The sequence below is a fragment of the Boeremia exigua genome, assembly GCF_020726555.1.
Source record: "Boeremia exigua strain MPI-SDFR-AT-0100 chromosome Unknown C7974scaffold_2, whole genome shotgun sequence".
Classification (NCBI taxonomy): Eukaryota; Fungi; Ascomycota; class Dothideomycetes; order Pleosporales; family Didymellaceae; genus Boeremia; species Boeremia exigua.
This window is the reverse complement of record NW_025763519.1, coordinates 1,028,195-1,053,118: the sequence shown is the minus strand read 5'-3', so window position 1 is coordinate 1,053,118 and position 24,924 is coordinate 1,028,195. Positions and strand designations below refer to the sequence as shown.

Sequence of the window (24,924 nt, the reverse complement as noted above, 5' to 3'; positions counted from 1 at the left end):
AAGCAAGGCGTATGCGTAATGATGGAGATGTCACATCTCCGATTATAGTTGGCTAACAACTAGGATTGAGCGTTTCTTTACTATCGGCCGAGGAGATACGATACTCGTCAATGTCCGCCTTGCGATCTGCAGAACAACCTTCTTGTATGCTTGCTCTGGGCACAAGAAGTGACCTGCATTGCTCCAACGACAAGGATGCGACGCTACTATCAGATTCTGTACATAAGTGTGCGTCAGTATTTGTGACAAGGCTCCTAGGCACAGTTCCAGTCAGTTTTTAGCTATTTTAATCATCAAAGTTGGTTCGCATGTGATGATCGTTGTAGAGTCCAGGATGAGAACCTAGAATTGAAGCACTCGTAGTTTTTGGCCATGAGCAGTTTGCTTGAATCTGCGGAAATGCTGATCGTGATCCTGGTCCTGAATGTTCTTCTGTGGTTAAAATCGTTGAAGCAGGTCCTTGGAAAGATAGAAGAAACTGTCAACAGGCTCCTTAGAGTTCTCCCTACCTGCACTGAGGTAGGGAAACGCAAGGAAAGTGACATGCAGCCTAGACATCCCGCAGTCATGGCGTGTTAGCCTATCGAATTTGACAATAGCTCCAGGTTGAATGTAGCTACCTTGAGGAGGCCAACGCCCATATTCATCCTGAACATGCCCTAACAGGTAGGGTACGATCGGCTGCTAGTCTGTATGGTAATCTATAGTGATATCGAGCGCGATTCCACAAATACACAAGTCAGCCTCCCGAAAAGCTCTAGTCCTACAGGGTAGAGTAACTTTGAAGTCACTGAAAGTCATTGCCTCTGACAAGACATGGCTGTGACAAGCGTTACTTCGTGCGTGTGAAAATTGCCAGGAAGGACTTAACTTACAGCCAACGTGCTCTAGTGAGAGAACTACCGGGGTCATAGGCTTAAGTAATGGCACAAAGACTCGGATCCTCTCCCTTTTCTAAACAATGATACACAGTTGCAGCTATGTTGACAGATTCATTGGTAAATTGGCCACCATGGTAAGTCGTGTTCCTTCTCAGATTGAAAAACTACTTCGAAGGTTCAGCAAAGAGTTGACGTCTTTATCGGAGGCTTCGTTTACGGGGACCAACATATGCGTCTTGGCATGTCTCGAAACAAGAGTTATCAGAGTTTCATACATTTGGAAGGCGATGATGGAGCGTATTTTACTTCGTTCTCTATTGACGTGAGGCTCCTTCGCGCTCTCTGCAAAACCCCGAACGTCGCCCTTACTGATAGTGACTGCTTAAACTACTGTACGATGCTGATCTTCAAGCTGCGAAGTCATATTTGCATCGTAGACTTAACCCAAGTTGTAGCATAGATATTATGTATTGTCCGCCAGCTTTGAAGGGAGGAGCCATCGGTGATATATTGTTGTGATCTCTTGTATAGTCTTGGGGAGTTACAGGAGATAACAGGAGCTGAATCAAAATCACAGAGTGTCAGATTGGAACTGAGCTGGCACCCGAGAAGAGGTCTAAGGAAGGCTTGAAAGTAGCGTATATTGAGCAAGATTCTGTCTGGTTGCTAAATACCTTCGAAGAAGATGACGAGGACGAGAAGGGCAGAAGAAATAGTAACCAAACTCATTGACCAGGTATGGTCACGAGGTTAGTGCACGAGCATTCTCATGCCTTACAAGACCACATATCAAAACAAAAATCCGCACACCAACCACAACATGTCAACAGTACTCGCCCCATTAGCCTCTTCTCACATGCTCGCCTATGCAACCACAAAAAGTGAGGCCAAACCCCCCACACCTCCCATCCAGACCGCACACCGCACACAAAAGACCGCGACCAGACCGACCACCACGACCACCACCAACAAACAACCAAAAAGCCCGATGTGATCGGCGCCCAAAACAAAATACCACCCCACCCCACCCAACCCCACCAGCAACAAAATGAGGCTGAACTAGCGCGCGACTGAAAACCCCTTCGCGCGTTCACTTCACCGGCCGCTAGCTTGGGTGTCAAGATCGCAGACACGCGACCCACCGCCTGAGATCGGCGCGGCGGACAACTGACTAGGCGGTTGGAGATGCGAGCGCCGCTGACGACGTGTTTCATCTGCTGGCCTTGCGACCCAACGGCTTAGTTGACAGGTACCGTGACGGGACGGCGTGGGAGGGGGATCCTGGGGTGTCGTGGCGGTGGCAGATGCGCGGCAGGGGTAGGCTTAAGAGTGGGGCGGTGTGAGTGAGGCTTATCCTTGTGAGGAGAAACGGTCGCTGCTATGCACGAGTCATGGGTAGGTTTTTGGTCAAGCTTTGGTGGGCGTGGGAGAGATGCATTGTTTAGTGTTTGTATGTACATTCGTGTCGTGTCGCGTGCCTAAAAGCTATGTGGTCATTGTATAACATACCATGCTTTATGTTGTAGCAGCCCCCGTATAGACAAAGCATTAATACAATAGATATGACGCCAGGAAGACCCTAGATGCGTAGATAGATGTGACTAGATGAGAGATGTGACAAAAGAAAATAAGCATAAGAAATTACGCTCCCTGAACCACCAATCCGGGTTCGATAACGCCTAAAATCAGCCGGAAGATGCAGGCCAAATCGTATGTCATGTCGTCATTGCAATCATGCGCGCTTCATGCTCTTGTTTGTTGTTTTGCGTTGTCCAAGTTAATGGCCGACGGGAAGCCATGTTCTCCTTTCGTCCATGCTCCTGGCTGTGCGGCCTCCGGGCGTCAAGGGGATCTCAACACGACGGTGGTCTGCACGCTCACCTTCGCTGTCGTCATCGTAAGCGTCGGACAACCGCGAGAAATAATCTGCCAGTCCGCTTGTGGGTGATGCGATCGACTCATATAGCGGTGGTGGAGTCTCGAGAGGTGGCGGCGGTTCTTCCTCCGAGAACTCTGGTGGCGCAAACGATGGTACACGAAGGAGATGAATGGGACGTTGTACATTATTATCGGCAGGACCACCAATGTGTGCTGCTTGTGGTCGTGCGAGTGTCGGCATGGGTGTTGGTATGGTTGCATCCGAGTTGCCCCTAGAACGACTAATCGAGCTCAGAGTTGGGACCCGACCAGTCGGAGACGTGCGGCGGATAGGAGCATTTGGGCAGCCGCATTCGGGTACTCGTGCGTCATCGAAATACGGCTCAGGTGACGAATATGCCGGTAGCGCTGTATTTGCTTGTGTAGCCTGGCATGAGAGGATGTGGAAGGGCGAGTCGATTGAAATCTCGAAGTGTCGTCTCTTCGTTGGATCAACCGCGTCGGGTTTCGAAAGGCGCATGACCAGCTTTATCCAATGATGTACCTGGATGTTTTGGTACGTGGTATCAAAGTGCAGCCGGGAAGTCTTGTCTTTGTCTCGCATGTTGTGACAGCTTGGCAGTTGTACGTTGAATTCCATCTCTGTGGGTCCGACAATGCCTTCCCCATTCAGATCACCCAGTAGGTTCCCCGGATCTTGTACTTGCACATCCTCGCCTCGTGCAGCTGCAGCTCTTTGATCATATGGTACGCCGCCTCCTGACACAATTCGCATTGTGCTGCCAGGAAATGTACTTGTGGGAGGTCCGTCGGCTCGCTTTTCAAACAGTTGTACTTTGCGGACAGGCTCCATACGGTGGACCCGCTTTTGATTGCAAAAGTACTCAACGTTTTCAGTAACGAATACCTTAATACGATGACATTGTACCTTCGCCAGGGGTGTAAGCTTGAAGGCAATGGGGACCTGGGCACCCAATGGGAAGGACTTTCCAGAGATGACAATGTCATAGTGCAGCTGGTCTTCCCAGCTTCGGCTGATGGCAATGGGCTCGACTTGCTCCAGTGAGCCTTCTGATGGTGTGCGTACCAAGACGATTTCTTTGGTTCCAAGTAGGTTGGTACGGAATGCGCCAGCTCGCTCGACTGTAGCCTCCATCTCATACTTAACGGAGCCGAGGTCGACGTCGATGGTTTCTGGCAAGTGACTATCGAGGGGAAGCTCGAAATTGTACATGTACTCGCCAGCTTGGAACGTCCTGTACCCTTTTTGCGCTATGGATGGTCCTCCTGATGGTGACTCGCCCTTGCCGAAGCTGCGCGAGTGATTGACTTGTAGAGACAGTCTTTTTGCCTCCTTTGATGTGAGGTTGGTAGATGATGTGTTGGGCGAAGAGCCAAGGCCGCCGCCATTTTTGTAAAACTCGACGCGATCTGCCCCAGTGCTGGACTCTGCGGTCGGAAACTGAGCGTTGAAGAAGGGCCACGTGTGGTTCATCAGGATATCAACCTCCTCAAAATCGACCTTCTTGGGAGGAATGCCCTCGGGCCACTTTGTGACAGCTTTGCCTCTGAATTTCAGTGTGATGGCCTTTAGCTTTGTAGGTTTTGTGACCTTCAATATCAGGGAGCCACGAAGCATTGCTGTGTTCCGCTCCGCGTGCTCGGTCTGCTCGAACCCCTGGAGAAACAAAACAGGTTCTGTGAGTGCAATGTTGACGCTGACACCTCCTCCTGAAGCTATCGGCTTCTCTTCTGGCAGTTTGGATATGCTGCTGATCGCGCTTTTCGCCGAAGATCTCCCAGACGAGAGGTGCGAATCTGATAGCGAGGGACGGGACATGTCGAGGTGCGACTGGGCTGACATATGGCCGAAAGAGCCAACCGCGCCAGAGGCTCGTGGTGTTGAACGCATGTCGCTGGGTGCTGTGGAAAGCCTGCTCTCCGGGAAAGAAGCAATCGATGTGCGGTTGCTATTGGCAGACGAGGCAGGTAGGACAATGTTTGTAGGTTCTGAGGGCGAGGCGAACTGTTTGTCGAGCAAATTGCGCAGATAGCGCTTGGCGTTCTCACGGGGGCCCGCCAGTTTTTCTGTGAAGTACGACTTGCTAGTCGTCTCCCGCCTTTGGCGACAGCGGAGGGTTGGGTCGGGTGCGACGTGTGCGATGTGGATGCGGTGCGGTCGACGGGGACGTCCTTGAAAGAGACCACGTCCAATCCGTAAGGGCTCTGGTAAATGTTCTGGGATATAGCGCAGGCGTCCGCGGTCTGAGTAAACGTGACGGTATTCTGTCATGTCGAGAGCGGCGTTAGTGACGCCAATTGGTGGTGGAGCGACAGCAATATGTAGCAGTGGATATGCAGGGTGAACCGGGGCTTATGTAGAAGTGGAAAGCTAATTCAAGACACGGGAAGGGTGTGTGTAACTCAGGAGAATCAAGAGTGTGTTACAAAGGAAGACCCGGTTTGTGCAGGTTAAGGTAACATGGGCAGGTCCCATGTCAACGCTTTAGGAAGGGACAACACGGGTTCAGCACTGGCGAAACAAATCGCCTGAACGCGGTGAAGGGGAAATGAGACAGGGACAGGGACTCACGCGTTGAGAAAAGTCTATTACTATGCGCCTACGTGCATGGCAGGTGTGTAGAGGGATCAGCGAGTGTAGCTAGCAATGACCTGTGGAGCGGTAAGAGAGCCGACGCGGCGGATGCGTCGGGTATGCCTGTCTGGTCGAGATGCGTTGGCGCGTCGAGATGTGCAAAGGGAACGGCGTCAGGACACAGGACGGAAGATACCAGGGAGCGCAGGGGCTTTGGGCTGTCGACGTGGAGAAGCGCTTTGCAAATTCAAGGCGCGGGTGCTGGGCGTGCCGTTTGGATTGCGCCGGGCAAAGGCAGGGAATAACGGTCTGGTGGGCGTAGTTGCTTTTGAAATGACGCCGGCCTACTGGATGGAGAACAGCGGGGTTGCAGGCTCGAGAGGACTGAGGAAATCTGCGGTGAACAATCTCGCGGCGTGTCGGCGAGTAGATATTTGCAAACACTCTACGTTCCTGACGCAGTGCAAGGAGTACGTTCGGCGATAATCCCCGCCGTGGTCTGGATACGATGATATGTCAATCTTTGAAGCATAGATTTGGGGGACGGTGCACTGGTCACTGCGGCGGGCTCGGACGGCCATGACATCAGCTGGGAGTCCAGCACTTGATCAAGACTGACGCGCAACAGGGCTCCGCTGCGAGGCCCCTGTAAAAAGCCCAGCGATCCTATCACGGCTTGCTCGGCAGGGCAAGGTCGCGACGTCAAGCCTCGTATGATGCCCTAAGCCCAAGCGGACTGGAGTCGTTCGAGAGCAGAAGACGCTATGCAGCGACTCGGCAACATGCATGCTGAGTGCTGAGCCACTGCTGAGCAAGACGACGAGCACCGATCAGTGGTGCAAAGCGTAAGGCCAGAGGCAGCCAAGTCAAATGTTCAATCACGGGGGTATTGGCACACCCGCACATGCACGCGAGCGAGGAATCTTGGTTCTTGGGCATCGTGCCTTGCACTCTGCAACGTGCATGCGGCCAGACGATGTGTTTCATCGATCGCAGTTGGCAGAGTTGGCAGGTTGGCCGGCGTCAGCGTCCTGCAGCTCGCAGCCCACTTTGGGACGCGCCGCAAAACAGAAGCAGCCCGAACGCGCAACGATCTACGTTTGGGGTTCTGGATCTGGAGATACTGGAGAGCAGGCTGATCGGCGCACGTTGGCGGGCAGCTCGGAGAGGCGTCGTCATCAAGAGGGGCTCGCGCTGCAGTGGATAACCGGCAGGGAAGACTCTTCGTGGCGCTGCCTCGGATCGCCAGCGGATAAGCAGCAAGATCTGCTCGTATCTGGCACTGGCAGGCCCACACCGAAGCTGGGCAGGGCTGTACCACGGTACTGTAGGATGCGCACGTGATACCCCGCGGAAACACGCGTCGAGCTAACGCGCTCACGACATCGCAACGGCTGCATGTGGCAACACTAACATGGCCGCGACAGATGGACATTATGGTGAGTGAGGCTGGCTGTGCACTGCACGCGACTACGTACTTACACCGCCGTCTAGGGACCGGCCAATTACCCCTTGCGGGCGCCATCCTGTGCTGCACCGCCCTGCCGCATGAGCAGCGTGTAGGTAGAGCGCCCTTCCGCGCTGCACACGACGCTGATCTGCTCCGATAGGCACAACTGTCGTCCATTGGCGCGCAGATGGGCGCGACCATCAAGCTCGACCTCACTTCAGACGTAACCCACCTTGTCGCCGGTAATACCGACAGCGCCAAATACCGCTATGTCGCCAAGCTTCGAGAGGATGTCAAGGTCTTGTCGCCCGCGTGGCTGGAGGCCCTCCGCGATGTGTGGATGGAGGGCGAGGACGACATGGACGTGGCAGGCTTGGAAAAGCAGTATCGTCTGCCTACCTTCTATGGACTCAGAATCTGCCTGACTGGCTTCGACAACCGTACGACACCCCTGCAGATGATTACTGTATCAGAATGCTGACAAGGTGCAGCGGAGCGGCGGAAGTACATTCAAGAAACGGTCGACCAGAACGGCGCCGAATACCATGGCGACCTTACCAAGAACATCACCCACCTCATCGCCGCCGCGCCGACTGGCAAGAAATACGAACATGCGCTCAATTGGCGGATGAAGATTGTCTCTCTGGAGTGGTTCGAGCAGAGTCTCGAGCGGGGCATGGTGCTGGATGAGACCCTCTTCAACCCCACACTGCCAGCGGACGAGCGCGGGATTGATGCATGGATCCGCATTGAGGACCCTTCGCCAGCTCTTGGCAAGAGGCTGCGAGATACTGAACAACCTCAGCCATTGAACCCCAACCGGAGAAAGCTGCGTCGTGCTGCAAGCACCAAGCTAGGGATTCAAGGCGACGCTCTGTGGGCAGAGATCACCACGCCCAGTTTCGATCAGGGCAGGAATGATGAAGACGAGTGGAAAGAGGATAATTTGTTCAAGCACACTACGCCACAACAAGACTCGCCTGCAGTCCTTCACGATGACAAGGCTGCTGATCGAGTTGAGACGAAGGACGCTAATGCGCCTACACCCGCTGCATCCGCCGCACCCGCTCCACAACTATTAGGAGCAGATGACAACGGAGGTATTTTCCAAGGTCGCGTTGTAGTCATACATGGCTTCGATCAAGACAAAGTACGTTGCAGTATGAGGTCGCTTTGCCAAGCTAATATGTCTACCAGACTACCATCCTGCATGAACATCTAGAGAAGAACGGCGCCCATGCACTAAACAGCAATAACCTTGAAGGAATCTCTTCAGAACATCTTACACGTGGTTTCCTCGTGATACCGCATGATGTTGAGGTCGATGTTGTGTCTGGATCTCTTCCGGCACGCGCCGGAACTATTGGGAACCTTGTTACTAACTGGTGGGTTGAGCGTTGTTTGCATGGGAAATGCTTAGTCGACCCCACTACCGACGTCTTAAGTCGACCTTTCGACAAGCTTAGCATCAACGGTAAGCTCTAGCCCCTGTGCAGATCTGGAGTGGTCATGCTGACGTCTGCAGGTTTCTCTGGCCTAACTGTAAACTCAACGGGATTTTCGGGGATTGGGCTCCTGCATGTGACCAAAGCTCTTACATTGATGGGTACGGAAATAAGTCGGTTGTTTGACTCTAAACTGACAAATTTGACAGGTGCAACTTATGACGAGCAGTTGCACGCTAAAACTTCGGTCATGCTCTGCAACAGCCGAAACCCAACTCCACAGAAATTAAAGTTCGCCACGGAGAGGCGCATCCCAGCTGTGCATGCAGAATGGCTATGGGAGTGTTTGCGTACTGGCGCATTACAACCTTTCAGCAATTTTCTGCTGAACACATTTGCACCACGCCAACCTCAGAAGATCATGCCTAACCCGCAAGCGTTTGAGAAGCTGACGGTCGCCCCCCCGAAAGAGGACGACCCAAAGCCTCGTGAGCAGCAAAGGAGGACAGATGCACCGAAAATGGTGACAAAACCCCATCATTCCCGCGCTCGGGGGCCACTGAAACCTCGAGTTCTTGATCTTGCTCTTTCGGCGGAAGGAACACCTGCTTCTACGACTGACCCATTGACCTTACCAGCAGACAGCACTAGCCATGCTCGAGCTTTTGACAATGATGACAATCTTGGGGGGTTTGACGGAAATGCGTCCATGCCACTTCATGATACTGACGCAAACTCAACAAGACGTCCATCAACCTCACTAACAGGGCTTCTCACTAACGACAGGTCGAAAGCTAGGCGCAGAAGCTCTTCGGCTGAGTCCTTGATTAGAGCTGCGCCTGCACCACGTGTCTCGAAGACAGCTCGAGAACCGACGCCTGACTCCGTAATACCAGCACCTTCTGAGCCGCAAGCACAGGTGCCAGCGCCGGTGCCAGAGCTTGACACCGAGCCTCTCGCACAGGAGCCCATCGAAGAAAAAGACTATTCCGATCTGCTCACTAAACTGCGCAATAACAGAAAAGCTGCTCCTACTCCAGAAGACCAAGCCGATGAGAAGCGACGTAGACGCCGCCAACTTGGCCGTGCACCATCTGCGCGCTCAATAGGTTCCGCAGGAGATGCCAGCTCAGGCAACCTGGGTCTGGATGAAGACGAGGACGATGAGACAGTCGTAATCAATGAGTACCAGCCCAGCCAAGTTTTAGGCTGGGATAGTCCCGGGGCGGCCAAGGCAAGAGAGGTAATGATCAAGAAACTAGGCGGCACTTTGAAAGACAAGAACGTCCCGGTAAAAGCCATTGGCGGTGCAATGGACGGGCCAAGCGAGAGCGGCATGACCAGTAGAGCAGGGAGGAAGAGAAGACCTGGTTTCTAAGGCGGTTGTCTGCAAAGCGGTAAGAGGGCTTAATTGTGCACTGCTCGGAAATCCAAGCACACTAAAAAACAACTCCCGCACACGGACATCGTCAAGATGTACCACATAATTACATCAACAATCACCAACTCTTATCATATGTACCACCTACCACAACCGCCCTCAAAGCCCATACGTGACTTTCAGCCTGCGATCTAAGTGCTCCTTCGCAGTCAGCACCTCGTCCCCTTCCCCCTCAAGTCCCAACCTCCGCCGCTGACTCCGCAACTCTTCCCTTCCGGCCTCCCCATCCGCGCCCGCCAAAACCACACTCTCTACCCTCTCCAACCGCGCCTCGTCTAGCGGATGGCAAAAATACGCCATGCTATACCTCTCCCCGCCGCCACTAAACGTAACGCGGTGCACGGTACTCTTCAGCATCCCGCCAGTCCAGAAACTCAGCAGGTCACCGATGTTCACCAGAATCGGCGGGTCTGCGAGCGTCGAGGGCGACGGATTGACCGGCACAGGGACCCAGGTGCGGCGCCCCGGCGAGAAGAGCTCCAGGCCGGGCTGCCCGGGGAGTCGGAAGAGCAGCGTCAGCGAGCCGTAGTCGGAGTGCGCGCCGGCGCGAATCTGGGAGGCGGAAGAAGTGGTGGTAGAGGGGTAGTAGAGCATTCTGAAGATTGTGCCGGAGGGGCCCTGGGATTGGTCGTGGCGCGCGGTGAAGTAGGAGGGATCGGGCGTCTGGAGGGCGGTGCCGAGGAGCGAAAGGATTGAGGTGCAGAGCGTGTGGCATGCGATTTGAAAGCGAAGGATCAAGGGAGAGGAGGTTGAGAGGGGTTGTGGAAGCGGTTGAAGGGCTGGTTGGGGAGGGCCGATGTTGAATGCCTCTTTGGGATCGCCTTGCTGGATAGACGTCAGATCGTCCGTATGTATGGTGCGTTTGATTGTTCAAGTCACCTTTTGTCCTTCTGGATCAAGAGATTCGCCGGCCATCTTCACCCAACCACGGTTGATGCCGCCGGCTTTGTCTGAGTGGATAGCAAATTCTGCCTTTTGTTCTTCTGGCGAATTGAAAAATTCTTTGGACTGTCTAGGTCAATATGAAGTAAGTGGTACTGGTCGCAAGAACTGACAAGTTTGAACATGTCTACTATGTCTTGTGGTGGGATTGCCACCCCATCGTTCTTGATGAACAGGAAGCCATGAGTGGAAGCTGCATCCAGAACTTGGCGAGCTACCTCGTCACTTGGGTTTGAGATGTCGATGACCGGTATGGTCATCTCCTCGGCCTCAAAATGCGGCATCCTGGAGGTTTGTGATGCTACCTGACAATACAACAGTGGGGCTCAATGGAGTGCGCGTTGCGACCGACGAGAGCAACCAGTAGACTTGTCTAGACTGTCTCGTATGACCCCAAGAGCATTCCTAGTCCTGGATGCAGTCAAGGATCAGAAGCTCGTGGCTTGGTCTTTTCTTATCGGCGGCATCCAGTCGCGATGTTCCTGGCCTAGACACGAAAGCGGACAAGTGTCTTGACAGGGTTCAAGCAAGCGGGCGGGAAGCTCTCGTGCTGGGACCGTCAAAAACACCCTGACCATCAACACCCCGCAATTGCTTTGTACGAGCCACTCCTGAGCAGTCTTCCTATCAGGCTCTCAAACCTATCATCTACGAGGCACAGCTACAGTTCCGCCGAGACAACGCCCATCGCTACTACCAAACAATACTTCCGCCCGAAACAGACAGCGCACGCGCCGACCACGATGATCCGCGACTTCGAAGCATGGAACGCCAACATTGGCGAGCTCAGCGAACTGCAGGAGCTCGGTGGCTGCCGTGTCGCTATTGAAGCTGCGCACTACCTCCAGCACCGTATTTTAAGTCACCCTCGCGCGCGGGAACCACTCGTACCTGCACTCGGCGGTCTGCCACTTGGCATGAAGCAGTACATCGAGGAGGACCTGAACACATTTGAGAGCCTACAAATCGAGCCATGGTTCGTCTTCAGCGGCCTAGACATCACAAAACCGGACGACCCATTCCAGCAGAAGCAGCGTGAGGCCGGAGTCAACACCGTGGCCTGGAATCTGTACGACAGCAATCAGGCTGAGGCATCTGTTGCAAAGTTTGGGGAGTCAACATACGTTACACCTGAGGATCTGTTTCGATTCTTGCAGTCAATCTTGATCGAGCGCAAGGTCCACTTCCAGATTGCGCCTTACAGCGCCTGGGCCCAGGTACGACCTCATAGAGCTTGTTGGAAGGGCGCACTAACAGTCTGTAGCTAGCGTATCTTGAGAAGGAAACCCTCGTTCACGCGATATCAGGCGCATCGGAAGTTCTCCTGTTCGAGTGCGACAAAGTCGTAACATCGTGGAATCTTGAAGACAAGACCTTCAGTTGGACGAAGCGTTCAAAGTGCATAGCTGATCTAGAGAGGTTCGCTAGTAGCGGGAGAATCACCGAAGACGTCTTCGTAGATGCGCTCTTACTCGCCGGGACGCCCTTTCTACCCACCCTGCCCAACCTGAGCTCGCCCAACAGAACCGAGCTCCTCAAACCTCATGGCGCAATCAAGATGATCACGATGAGCAGCGGGAGGACAGGATATTCGGTTGTGATCACCAACAAGGATGACCCGAGATTTGGAAACTACGTTGACAGGTATTGCAAGGCACGATTGGCCGTGAAGAACCATCCCATCATCACCACAGAAGGCAAGGTCGAACCCCTAAATGCAAGCCAGATGTCTGCCGATGCGAACCAGTTCTTGGGGCAGCGTCTCTCCGATGAACTACACTATCTGCACTCGCACGGCATCCTCAACTCTCGCCTTCTACAGTGGCGTACATCCTGCGAGATCAACGAGCAGCCCCCAATTGACGGCGGCATGTCACCAGAGTACCAGAAACTCGTCACTACGAAACTTACCCCGTTACGTACGGCAGCTTTGAATCTACTTTCAACGCCGCTCCACCACTGGTACAGGGTCAAGGGTTTGGAGCAGACGTGTTGGTTCACAGACGCTGCAACGGGGAAGGCACAGAAGAAGGAGATCTCGATGAGAGACTTGCCCGAGTATCAGGCCATCGCGGAGACATGGAATGTGCCAGAGGCGACATTCAGGGAAGTCGTATCAAGTAACGAGGGCAGTGGGCCGCTTGGATCTGCTATCTTGGCCTTAACAAGTGACGATTTCGTTGCCAAAACTGTGGCGAAGAAGGACACCAACAATGTAAGTCTGCTTCTGGATACTTTGCCAGGTCATGCTGACATAGCTTAGCTGCTCTCGACGCCAGATGAGATCCTGTACAACTCGCTTTGGCGATTTCTTGCTGTACGCGAGTATGTCGATGCAAAGCACAACCTCACTCCCTGGGGTTTCGTGCTGGCACAGACAATCGCTTCATTGGACGGCAACGCCGAACTTGAAGAGAGTGCCGTACTTGCTGTGGAGCTTCTACGTCTTGAAGATCTGAACGGCGACATCGCTATGTTCCCATACAACGGCGCGCCCATGCGCGGTAATGGTTAGTACATCAAAGAATGTACTGTTTCGATGCCGACTAACGCCATCACAGCAAAGGATCAACATGCAAACATGCTGATCTCCCGTGTCGCTGGGCTTGGTACACTCCAACATAAGCCGATCGGTTTCACAGGTCCACTAAGCCAGCATCTGCTCGGGTACGGGTCGGTTGTGAATCTTGTCCGTCAGACGCTGCGCGATCTTGTTGAGGCTACGTGCACAAATATGTTCCTGACTGGTTGCTGCGATAGGAAAGCCGACCTTTCTCTGCTGATAACAAAGTGAGTTGAACATTACACATACTAAGCGCTCTACTTACATATGTACAGGTTCCCTTTCCTTCTTCCAAACAATTGCGCGCTTGGCATCGGCGTCAAATCCTACCTTGACGAACTTACAAACGACTCAGATCCCACCTCTGCCGAGTCAAAAGCGCGAGTTATTGACACTGTATCCACGCGCTACTTCCCTCAATCGATTGACTTTCAACACGACCTCCGTACAGCATTCGCCTTGTGGGATGCTGTGTTTGCTGGAGTCAAGGCTTCCGGAACTAAGATATCTCAACAGAACAAGACACTGTGGACAGAGACAAACGACTGGCTGCGACAGCGCCGTTAGGTGCGGCGATCGACAACCTTCTGGCTGCACGATGACACACGTCCTAAAACCTCACACGGTATAGGCGCTTTGGCACCAGCCTCCCCGACTCCCTACAGAGGCTTCACCAGCGGCCGAGCATTCTTTAAGGACCAGTTCCTTGAGGCCGCAGACAGACAGGCCCTACCAAGTGTAAACTACGTTGCAAGGCATGCGAAATCAGGGTATCCCGAGATGTTGCATTGACGGGTCCCCAGGGGACGTCCGGGTTCTGGAGACCGATTCGGTTGCGATCAGCTTTTGGTTATCATGGGTGGAAGAAAGAAACTGGATGCAGCTGTAGACGAATGAAGGGAGATGAAGAGAGAATGGGAGTGACAGCTTGCGCCGCTAGAAAAGATCACTGCAAGACCCATCCATGCCTGCCTACTCTCGGGTTCCTTTGCTGACCTCGTGAGACTAGGCAGCATCTTGCACGTGCAGTATGCCAGGCAACTCGCTCACGTGCATCCACGTGCGCCTTTCTGCCTGGCAAAGCTAACAAGTACTTAAAGCCTACATGTTGCCATCACTTTTCTTCCATAAAACTTACCTGATCAGGGTCCGCGAGCACCAGAAGCCGCGCGACCGGCACAGATCGGCTGCATGGTACAATGCGGGACTGGTTTTGTCTGATGGCTCTTCGGGGCCGTCACTGGCGCAATTTTTGCTTGCTTCACATCTTTTTTCATTTCGGAGAGATGTGGAGAGTAATTGAAGTCAGTGTCGTATGTTTAAGGGTATGTTTAGTTCACGGTGATGCAGTTTAGTATACCTTAATAAGGTTGAGGCAGGTGGAGCCGGGACGTCGCGTTCCCGCATCACGCGCTGGAAGTAGTTAGATCAATAATGAACCCCATATCGTTCTACGAACCCTCATTTTCTTACTCTGCACTTTCCCTCGCCAGACTTGGATCAAACCTCGGTCTCCCAAATGAATACAGAACCAGAGCTACCCACATCATGGACCGAGTCCCACAAAGCAGACCCCGGCCGCCTCAGCTTCCTGGACCTCCCTCGGGAGCTGCGTGACCTGATCTACGCCCACACATTCCACGTCCCTGGCGCAATATTCATCTACACAATGAACCCGTACCATCCTTTGCGCACCCTGCGCGCCAAAACTGTGCGGTACAAGCACCACGGCGCCACGGAGCCGCAAAGCGTCTTCCAGTCCATCTCCACGGGCCTCCTGCAATCGTGTCGCCAACTGCACGCCGAAGCCTGCCCCGTCCTGTACGGCGACAACCACTTCCGGCTCTGGTTCCCCGACGACGCGACGCTGGCGCCCGCGTACTGCGGGCTGCTGCGCTCCATCATCATCACCGCCGCCGAGTCGGCGCACCTGCTCTTCGGCTCGCAGGACCTCGACGCCGTGAGCCATGGCTGGAAGCACCGGTTCTGGCCGCGCATCCTGGACAGCTGCGGGAAGATCCTCGCGCAGTTCCCCAACGCGGAGCGCATCTGCGTGCCCATGAAGGCGGGTGCGAAGGCGGGTGCGGAGGGGTGGCGGCCGGCGTTCTTTGCGCTGGGCGGCAAGACGGCGGAGCGCCGGGTCGAGCTGGCCGCTGAGTGGATGCTGGAGCGGAGTCCGCTGGTGAACGAGCGGCTGCGGGACTGTCTGCACTTGGAGCTCGAGCCGCCGCCGGGGACTATTTCGCGTGAGGAGTATGCGGGGTCGAGGTTTGCGCCGGATGAGGAGGAGTGGGATTATTCCGAGTTTGAGCATGCGTTTGAGCTGATGAAGGTGCTGGGTTGAATGGCACTGGTGGATCCTGCTCAGTGCTGTGGTACTGACGATCTCGCTATCTGGAAAGCTGCACTGCCCTCAGCATCGGTGTACAGCCACCTCCATACGCCAGACGGCGTCTCAAGTCTTCTTTGCAGTTTGGACAGCTGCATTGAAGCTTCGCTGCTGCCGCAGACCCTCGAAGCCTAAATCACTGCATTTGGACGGAGCCTGCAGTATCTGATGCGTTCACACGCCTCACTTGTGTGTTTCAGTCTGCGTTCGAGACCCCTACGCCTGGCTCCTCCGCAAACGCGAACACATGTGTAGTTCCGATTTCACAAAGTTCGGTGTTGAAGTTTCCATCCTTCCGGCTCAGAATCATGCTGGGCTCGCGAGGCTATTCGAGGTTGTGTTCATGGTTGCCTCACACGGGATACAGCAGTTTCGCAGCGGCCAGCCCCGACGACGCTGTGCAAGAAACTTGCACACACCATCCTAGACGGGGGGAAGGCACTTGACCATACTTTTGTGACTGTACGTCCGGGGGGGGGGGAGGCTAGGTGTATGAACAACAATACCTTGTCGTCGGTGAGACGGAAAAATTACTGAAGGAATAGAAGACACTTAATCCAAGAACATCTGATTCACCAAGAATTCATACATTGCTTGCGATGATACTCAAAGGGAAGAAACAGTGGTATACGTAATGCTAATAGCTACACCCTCCTCTAAAGTCCCTCGCTTCCACGCCCCAAACGAAGAACACCAACCGGATTCATGACAGGGTATTAAAGAAGGCCACGAAGCGCAAAGCGGAAAGCCCGCAGCCGCAAAGCCAGGGAGCAAGAAAAACTAGAAGAATAGAAAGAATACCAGTCCGAAGACCAGGAGGGGAGGAACCCAAATGCCAAAGCTGACTGCCGCCGCAACATGCCAGGCCCAGCTGACTCTGTCTGTCTTCCTGTCTGTCTGTGTGTGTTTCAACCGAAAATGCGCAAAGATGCGACAAATGTGACCGCCCAAAAGAACCAAGATTTCGTACCACATGACACGTTGCCCCCAACTCAAACCGTGCTGAACGCCAAATCCCTAGGGTATATGTAAAGAAACTTCCTTCTCTTACGACTCATTAATGTAAGAGTCCAAGCGGTAGCCTCACTACCGCTACCTTCCGCCGGCTGTACTCGCCCTGCTCATCTGACTCAATTGGCTCTTCTTGCTCGCTCCGCTGCCATGGCGCTTCATCCGATTATCCATCAACCCGGCCAGGAGCCTGTCGAGCTCACTGCTGAGATTCTGCGCAGCCTTTGTTTCCTCGACATAGAGACCGCTCATCAGCGGGTGGTCCTTGCTGACGGGTACGACGCCGTTGGTGTCGTTGATCATGAGGAGCAGATCGCGGATCTCGCTGCCGTCGTCAAGGTAGGAGCGCAGACTGGCATCAGACCAAGCCGGAAGCGTCGTCGATTCCGAAGAAACGGGAGCGGGTGATATCGAAGGCGAGACGCTGACGTTCAATGGCACAGGAGCAGAGCGTGATGGCGGCGGATTGTGGTTCGCGGTAGGAGAAAGGTGTATGGGCGAAGGTGAAGTACCGGAGCGAGGGGCTGCAACGCTGAGCTTTTGAGGTACGATGGTATCTGGGCTCGCTGCATCCAAGTCTGGAGTTGATACCGGCGAGCCAGTATCTGCACTCGAGTTGTCGCCCGTGAGGCCCGGTGGATGTTGTGCGTCCGACTCCTGGTCCTTATTTGTTGGCTGTGCATCAGCGGCAGAGACATGAACGGGCGACTCGGACAGACGTCCAACAGGCTCGGTTGTTAGCTGTTGCTGTGTCTTGCCCTGCGCTCCAGGATCAGCGAATGGGTCATCGCTATCGTCTGCGCTGGAATCGAAGTCGTCCAATGCTACTCGCTCCTTGGCCTTGCGAACCTTTTCTGGTTTTGGTGCGCTGTCAGTTGTGGTGTTTGACCGGAAAGGATTCTTCGAGTTGATGGCAGCTATGACCCCATGACTATCTGGTGACTTGACCCGATCTTGTACAGCTGGCTGCGTCATTGATTTTTCTTCTTGATCCGGAGAAACAACGCGCATTGTTGACTGAGCTTGCTGTCCTGCAGGACCCATTTCATGTGCGTCGATAGCATCGTCTGGATCCATTGTAGCTTCCATGGGGCTGTCTGTCTTTAAGATACTCTTTGTTTTGATAGGTGAGTCGGTCCTGGCACGGTGCTGCTTCTGGAGTTTGCCCTTGCTCGACTGCCTTGATGGAGCCTGCGCGGTCTGCTCTTCTGACGGTCGTTCAGGGGCAACTTCTGCAGGCTTGGCCGGAGCCGTCTGCGGCGAAGTTTGTTCTGGCTTTTCGATTGCCTTCTTCAAGTCGGCCTCTACTGTATCGATGTCGCTCTTCGAGTCCTTGTCTTTCTTGTCCTTGCGCTTGAACAGGCCACTAAGCATGCCGGATTTCTTGTCCTTCTTCTTCTTGTCGTCTTTGACCTTGTCAGCGAAGCCATTTTTCTCCAAGCTCTCGAGGCTTGGTCCGCGTTCGCGTTCGCGAGAACCCGTTGTAGACGTACTGGAATCGTCACGTAGCAGGTTAGGCGTAAGCGTAATCTTCCGAGTCTCGGTGTTCTCGTCCTTGAAGAACGAGTCGGTATTGCGAAGGGTGCCATTACGTGACACTTTCGGGTCTAGAGGTCGATCGAAGATTTCGTCGCTTGTCCTTGACTTTTCGTCATCTTTCATAGAGTCTTCGGAGGTTCTCGACTCTTCAGAGGAAACCTTCTTGATGCCGCCAAGCTTCAGCGGCTTCACCTCTAGAGATTCGTCTTGTTCAGTTTCAGCGTCTTGTGCAGCTTGTTGCTGTTGCTGCTGCTGTTGCTGTTGCTGCTGAGCTTGCTTCGGCTCTGGCCCACCAAACAATTCACCACCCTCCTCATCGGACGAGTAATCGTAGTCGGATGCTTCGACATAAGTCGGTGCTCCAAACTGCACCGTCTTGGCATTCCGTCTTCTCATGGCCTTCTTTAACGGGTTTTTCGTTTTTTCGGCAGTATCACCAAGCATTGTTGCCGAAAGATCGATGTTCCTGTGCTTGTTTAGACGCGCCAGACGTTCAGTAGGTGTCTCGATGTGTTCTGCTGGTAAGTATCCTATGGCATTGTTTAGCAGCCGATAATCATGAATGGCAAGGATGCCTACCAATGCTGCTGTCCTTGACAACACGGACAAGCCACCAGTAGCTGTTGCTGTCATCGAGCAACACCATCGTGTCACCCTTTGTTGCATTCGCTTGGCCCTCTACAGTCGCGACGAAAGTGTGCAAGGCGTAGACAAATTCGAAATCGATATCCTCTGTTTCTTGTAAGCATTCGCCTCCCCAGCCCGAGTCGATAAATCTGGAATCGAGAGAAAAGAAAACGTCATTGGATGCATCATTGTCGTCATTTGGATCCTCGTCCCAAGTTTCGGCGTCGCTGTCGGTCGTCCAGGAGTCTTCTTCGTCGTCAGGACGCTTGGCTGGAGTCGGGGTTCCGTTAGTACTGCGCGGCACGAGCGCAAGCGATTTAAGAAAAGGATCGTCTGGCAGGTCCAGCGATGGCGGAGGAATAGGCTGTAGCATCTTCCTTGCGTGTTCTTCGTCCAGGTCGGACATCAGCGAGGCCTGCGAATCTTCCCTCGTGTCCAGTAATCTCTGTTCTATGACCTTCAATTGCCTTGCTCGAGGGCTTGATTCTCCGTTTTGGACGGTCGTATCGGTCGTGTGCGAGCCGCTGGTGGACCTTATCCAGGTATACTCACCAGAATGATGCTCCGTTGACTGCGATGTTGGGGGGTGTTGAGAGAAATGAAATGTGGGGTTTGCGAAAGGATGATACGGGGTACTTGAAATACCGTTGAAGCCCGATGCTGAGACACTGAGAGGTCGACCAGCTTTGGCAACCGGCATGGGGAAATGTACGGGTGTAGATATGAAAGGGGAGGAAGAAGCCGAACTCGGTATGACCGGTGACGATTCTGGAGTGATGGACTCTCTTCGCGTCGGCCATACCGAGGGGAAAGAAGGTAGAGAATACCCACCATCGTCAATTGAAGGTGAACTCGAAATCTTGTCGAGCATGTCGTCGTCCATATCCTCCTCCACATCGGCGTCCTGCATATCGTCGTCGTCTTCGTCGTCGTGCATGCCCCCGTTATGCGATTTCTGCACAGTACGGTCATCGTCAGAGCCAGGGTCTTCGCTCAGCGAGTTCCCGGCGGTGTTCCAGGCATTCTGCAGCCGCGCCTCCTCAGCCGAGCGCTCATCTTCGACGGACTGTAGAGAGGCTTGCTGATGAGGGGCAGCAGGGCCGATTCCGAGCGGCGCCGGGTGCTCTGGCTGATTAGAATGGTCTTGTGCGGTTGGCGACGTCTTGTCCTGCAGATCAATCGTATCTGCGCCGGGCCGTTAGTATGCGCGCCTGCAATGGGTGGAAGAATGAGCACTGGCGTACCTGCTCGTATTATTTGTGGTCGCGTCATCCTCGCTCATGTGTGGTCGTGCATCCAGGAGTCGTAGTGTTCGCCGTCGTCGAGGGACCGCCAAGAGGCTGGGGTGCGGCGCAGTCAATGCGAGGGACGACCAGCCAGCGCAGGACGGCGGCGGCGGGTGTCAGTCCAGTCGGCGCAGTAGGAATGTGGTGCAGTAATGAGCGTGGGCGATCAGGCGAGTCTGAGGAGAGCGCATGCGGTGGTCGTGTAAGTAAATGGCGAGGGAGTCGGCGCGGCTGGAGGTTGCGGAGTGCGGAGCGGACGTTTCAACTTCCAAGGGCGCACGGCTAGTTGCTGTGGCACAGATAAGCCACGGCTGGCGGGGGATAGCGATGCGTGCAGCACGGCGACAATCAGGGCAGAGGCGGCGGTGCTTGCTGGGTGTCGTGGTTGCGGTGCTGCGAAGGGGCCGGTCGTTCCAAGATGGTGTTTGGGCTGGCTGGCTGGCATTATTTTAGACGCTTCTGAATACCATCCCCCTGCCGGAGCTGAAACTTAGCGCCTGCTTGTGCCTGTCAGCGCGAGCGCATCACCATCTCTCGCAGCCCCTTTTGCTGCGGCTCGGCCCTTTCTACGCTTGTCTTCACCGTGACCATCGTCTCTTCACTCAAACAGCGCCCATGCTCACGGCCGTTAATGGCCCTTCGTCAGGCCCACCTTCATCTGAAGTGGAGAGCCGTCATTTGCTCGTGTGTACCTGAAGATCCACAGAGCGAGCAACTGCAGCCGAAACAGCACCACACGAGTCATTGCCAGGGGCATTCACAGTCTTTGTCATTACATCCCTGTGCTGTTACCTGTTTCGTGTTGCTGCGAACTTGTGATGGACGCTCTTGGTTTCGCTGTCAAACCTTCCACAATGGGCTTGCCTACGTCATGAGACAACGGACTCGACCAGACAAACCCAAAAATGTCAAATACGCCCCGCTTCTGCGAACAACGACGCAGGTCGCCACTCGTCATATGTAGGCATCCCTGAGTGTCAGGTTCGCACAGACTGCAAGAACAGCTTAATCCAGCATTGGCTTTCACAAAACAAGATAGCAAACACGAAGTAGTGCCGCACGCTGAAGCCATCCATACCAGTACTGAGACTTTGTAGGGTTGGTGTAGCAACCGCCAGGTTCCAATGAGTGTCTTACGGTGACCATCTTTACGTTGTCCAGCTTGCATAGAGCTATAACACCGTGTGTAGCTCTTCTGCCAGTTGAGAAGGCGAAGACATGTTAACAAATACAATACACATGAGATAAGACTACCGTCTGAAACTGTCCCGACATACAATCTCTTAGGATGGTCAATATCAACGAAAGCACCTTCTGTGTCTTCAAGTAAAGACATCAAAACGTTGGTTTACAGGAACGTTTTGCGACTACATGTCTTCAGCAACTCTGCTCAATCTGATTGGACAACCTGTGGTCTCAAAATCTTGACCTGTTGCTCATCGACGGCAAGACCTGGCAGCTAGAAGTTTTCGAGCAGGTTCTGACAATCGAAAGCAGGTCTTCAGCATCGCTAGTCTGTTGAGAAGCTCCGCGTGTGGAATATGAAACAGACAATGTACTCGAAATACAGAGATCTGCGTATATTTACAGGGTGTTTGTGGCGCGGGACCATCTATCCGGTATAATGAGATATGGCGTGTTGTGTACGCGTTCTACGAGGAAAGGGGCAAGATACGCTGTACGAATGCAAAGTAAGCCGAGATGCATTCAGGACCGTAGAGTGCAGTTGTGTAGATGCGCATGAATGCTGGGATGCAACGGAAGACCAAGGAAGCAGTCAATGGAAGGCGACAACACTGAAGATGGCATGGCGCAGCAAGATGGAAATAAGAAATAATCTAGTCCCGGAAGAATGGTAAGAGCGCTCAAAACACAAATTAGACTCTACGATATCCCTCAATAGTATGGTGAACTCTGTTTCTCAAGTGTGTGTGCCTGGAACACTGACAAATAAGACCAGCTCTCCATAGATCTTTGCGCGTCCTCTACACGATGTCATAAGCGCGGTACTGCTCCCAGTACAGATGCGGACTAATGTCCGAATAGTACACAGGCACTGAAAACATACCAACGCGCTGCCACGTCCGGGTCTTCGGACGCGCCTCCAACACCATCACAAACGAAACGTTGAGCACACTGCCGATGAAAATACAGTTCCAGCGCTTTCGGTCCGTATAGCTCTCAAGGAACATAGCGTGGGCTTCGGCATCCGCAGACCATGAGAGACTCGCCCCGAACTTTTTCGTGTTGGCTTTCATTCCGAACTTGACGACCCAGGGTATCTTTCTGTTTTGGGCATTATAGGCGTTTGGTGCTAATCTGACTATCGCGGCCTTGATGTGTAGTATCGGGTACCTGCCTTCCAGAGTTACGTTTGCGAGATCGACGAAATGGAGGTCTGAGTCTAGAAACCCGAATTCTCTTGTATTTAGATCGTTCATGTAGTCAATTCGGCGCGAGGCGGAGCTGAGGCTGTATTCCACCTGTCCTGCCCAGCCAGCCCAGGTCCACGAGGGAAACTCGGTACGGGGTCGCGGTGGTTTACCGTTGTCTTTGTGTATCCACGTTAGGGCATAACTGAAAAACATGTACGGGTTTCCGCCGCGTCGCGAATAGCACATTCCCCAGACTTCGTCGAGGGGATCGTCCTGATTTGCAAAGTCTCGGAGAATTCCGCGGAAGGCGTTGATTGAATCCTCATCGAATCGCAGGTCTCTGGTTGTGTATTCCTCGACAGCGGAAATATACGCTCGAAATGTGTCATCTTGGTAAGGATCGTCTCGACTGAGCACGCTGTACTGCTGTACTTGGCTCTTCCCAAACATTCGAGGGCCAAAGGGGATGGTGCTGAATCCTCCATGGACAATTAGTTTATCGAAGGAATCGTGAGCGCCTTCACAGCCGTGCATGACGTTACACTCGAAGTAGACTTGATCGTCTGTAAATACTAATCGACGACGGCTGAGAAACGCTTCTTGGAATGTCCATCCGCGTGTAGACCAGTGCGACTTAGCGATCGCTATTTGGGGATCTTTGGGACTCCACATTGCTGTTATATTCCCGATCTCGGTGTATAACTGGGGGGAACGAGCTCTACTGCCAACTCCTGGCAGACCATGTGTCTCGTCTACCCCAGCAGCGCCGATGATCGTAAGCTCGGCGTTACGATAGATTGCATCCATCTGACGTATCTGGTCATGCTTCAGATCCGGTCTGTCTTGGTCGATGCAATACCTGTCTACCCACAGGTAGCGGAAGCCGAGAGCTTTGGTAACCTCAATCGAGTCTCGAATGACTGCAGACAGCTTTCGGGGGAGCAATTTGCTCCCATTTAACATTCGAGGTCCCTCAGGAATGGTTCCAGTACTGCCCCAAACGTAGCTCAAAGCGACGTAGGGAGTGTTAGCATCGCATTTGTCGATCGTCAGTGTCGCACAGTCAATGACATTGACTCCCCGTACTGGTAGGGGTTTCATCCCACAAGATGGACGATGCCATGTAAAACAGTGATCTAGCCATGGTTTAATAAAATAAGGATCGAACAGTCGAGGTATCAGTCGTGGGGTGAACATTGGTGGTTTCATCATATCCGTATCCATAACTATAGTCGCGCAGCCCTTGGACATGGCATGCCTCCCGAGATCTCGACCCGCGCTTTTCGAGAAACCTTTAGGACAGAGTACGAGACCTACAGATAGAGGTGGGCCAACCCAAGGCGAAGAGTGTGGACGGGGTCGGGGGAAGGTTATCGCAGCTAATTCCTCGCCCATGCCTTTGACTTCTGAGAATTCTTCCTCAGTCAGTGGTCCTCCGCCTGATTCTATACGAGACGCAGATAGAATTGGGCATAGAGTGCATGTTGAGTCTCCCAGATCCCTGTATCGATTACCGACCTGAACAACAGATGGCCAACAGTTGGACCATGGATCTGGCATCCCGCTCTCGTCAAAGTCGGTGAACGAGCGCATCAGGTCAGGCAGATTGAGACTCCTACAACCATCGCACAAAGCGAACCCATTGAGGCTCACACCGTTGACTCGTACTCTTGGGGATGTGTGCTCCACATGACGTTTTGCGGACGTGGGCTCTGTTCTCCTTTCTTGTGTTTCAATAACCTCGACGCCTAACTCGTCGAACATGGTTGTGAGCTCGCACTCATCGGAGAGTCTCGTATGTCGCTTTCTGCCCTTGCTATTGCTACCGTTCATTGTGTCTTCGCGGGGGTTACCATAAAGAGGGAGTGCTTTGCAATCAGCATCGGATAGAAAGAAGAGTACAGGACAAGCACTGCAGGTCGACTTCCGCGTTACGACCAAATCGTTACTGGCACTCCTGAATGGACAAGATAAGTCTGGACTTTCTACAGGATGGTGGATAGTTGAGAGTGCATGTTGTCAGACTTGCAGCCTGAAGCGGGGCAATTGTGTGGCTGAGCAGGAGCAGAGCTTCATCTCGTTTCCCTGAGGCAGGAACGCTGCATCTTTAACAATTAACCTGATTTACGAACATGTTATAGGAAGAACGATGCACATCATCAGGAACGGTCTGCCTCCAGCCCCAATAGGCTCACCGGAACTCGAGAGGCTCACATGTACTCACAAGGCACGTCTTTCGTCAAGACAAAAGGTGACTGAAGATCATTTGTTGATATCTCACCAAAACGAGAAACTGAAGAGTGAGGATGTTGGACATCGCGAGCAAGCAGCAATATTGTGATGGCAGTGGTAAGGTCAAGACGGTCGAACCTGAAGGCCCACACGTTGAAGCGCCAACCAACAATTCCACGCCAACTTCACCGCACACGTGGGCCAGTCCACCTTCCTCGTTCCACCGGAGACACCAAACCCCCGACACCGGCCAAAGTTATTGACAACTC

The 24,924-nt window shown here is 53.5% G+C and overlaps 7 protein-coding genes across 7 annotated transcripts; 3 read left to right on the top strand and 4 right to left on the bottom strand.

The window, feature by feature from the left end:
• Positions 1–2,499: 2,499 nt before the first annotated feature.
• On the bottom strand, positions 2,500–5,239 carry C7974DRAFT_99734 (uncharacterized protein). The gene has a single exon (XM_046147689.1). It carries the CDS (start codon positions 5,050–5,052, stop codon positions 2,659–2,661), a length of 2,394 nt encoding a protein of 797 aa, XP_046001339.1. The 5' UTR covers positions 5,053–5,239; the 3' UTR covers positions 2,500–2,658.
• A 1,413-nt stretch (positions 5,240–6,652) lies between these two features.
• On the top strand, positions 6,653–9,709 carry C7974DRAFT_99688 (uncharacterized protein). The gene is made up of 6 exons (XM_046147688.1): positions 6,653–6,794; positions 6,850–6,914; positions 6,966–7,245; positions 7,297–7,955; positions 8,003–8,279; positions 8,331–9,709. The coding sequence occupies exons 1-6, from the start codon at positions 6,770–6,772 to the stop codon at positions 9,626–9,628; spliced, it is 2,604 nt and encodes an 867-aa protein (XP_046001338.1). The 5' UTR covers positions 6,653–6,769; the 3' UTR covers positions 9,629–9,709.
• An 81-nt stretch (positions 9,710–9,790) lies between these two features.
• On the bottom strand, positions 9,791–10,917 carry C7974DRAFT_408909 (uncharacterized protein; the record flags this gene model as incomplete). Its single annotated transcript, XM_046143361.1, has 3 exons — positions 9,791–10,516; positions 10,571–10,699; positions 10,747–10,917. The coding sequence occupies 3 exons, from the start codon at positions 10,915–10,917 to the stop codon at positions 9,791–9,793; spliced, it is 1,026 nt and encodes a 341-aa protein (XP_046001337.1).
• A 459-nt stretch (positions 10,918–11,376) lies between these two features.
• Positions 11,377–13,763, top strand: C7974DRAFT_408908 (temperature dependent protein affecting M2 dsRNA replication-domain-containing protein; the record flags this gene model as incomplete). The annotated part of the gene is made up of 5 exons (XM_046143360.1): positions 11,377–11,850; positions 11,898–12,848; positions 12,897–13,143; positions 13,195–13,423; positions 13,472–13,763. 5 exons carry the CDS (start codon positions 11,377–11,379, stop codon positions 13,761–13,763), a joined length of 2,193 nt encoding a protein of 730 aa, XP_046001336.1.
• A 952-nt stretch (positions 13,764–14,715) lies between these two features.
• C7974DRAFT_302427 (uncharacterized protein) lies at positions 14,716–15,540 on the top strand (the record flags this gene model as incomplete). Its single annotated transcript, XM_046137900.1, has 1 exon — positions 14,716–15,540. One exon carries the CDS (start codon positions 14,716–14,718, stop codon positions 15,538–15,540), a length of 825 nt encoding a protein of 274 aa, XP_046001335.1.
• A 652-nt stretch (positions 15,541–16,192) lies between these two features.
• Positions 16,193–20,497, bottom strand: C7974DRAFT_350816 (uncharacterized protein). The gene is made up of 3 exons (XM_046139472.1): positions 20,007–20,497; positions 18,715–19,947; positions 16,193–18,665 (listed from the first exon to the last, which is right to left on the bottom strand). The coding sequence occupies exons 1-3, from the start codon at positions 20,032–20,034 to the stop codon at positions 16,678–16,680; spliced, it is 3,249 nt and encodes a 1,082-aa protein (XP_046001334.1). The 5' UTR covers positions 20,035–20,497; the 3' UTR covers positions 16,193–16,677.
• Positions 20,498–21,942: 1,445 nt separating this feature from the next.
• On the bottom strand, positions 21,943–24,510 carry C7974DRAFT_385266 (heterokaryon incompatibility protein-domain-containing protein). Its single transcript, XM_046140934.1, has one exon. It carries the CDS (start codon positions 24,254–24,256, stop codon positions 22,034–22,036), a length of 2,223 nt encoding a protein of 740 aa, XP_046001333.1. The 5' UTR covers positions 24,257–24,510; the 3' UTR covers positions 21,943–22,033.
• Between the last annotated feature and the right edge of the window lie 414 nt (positions 24,511–24,924).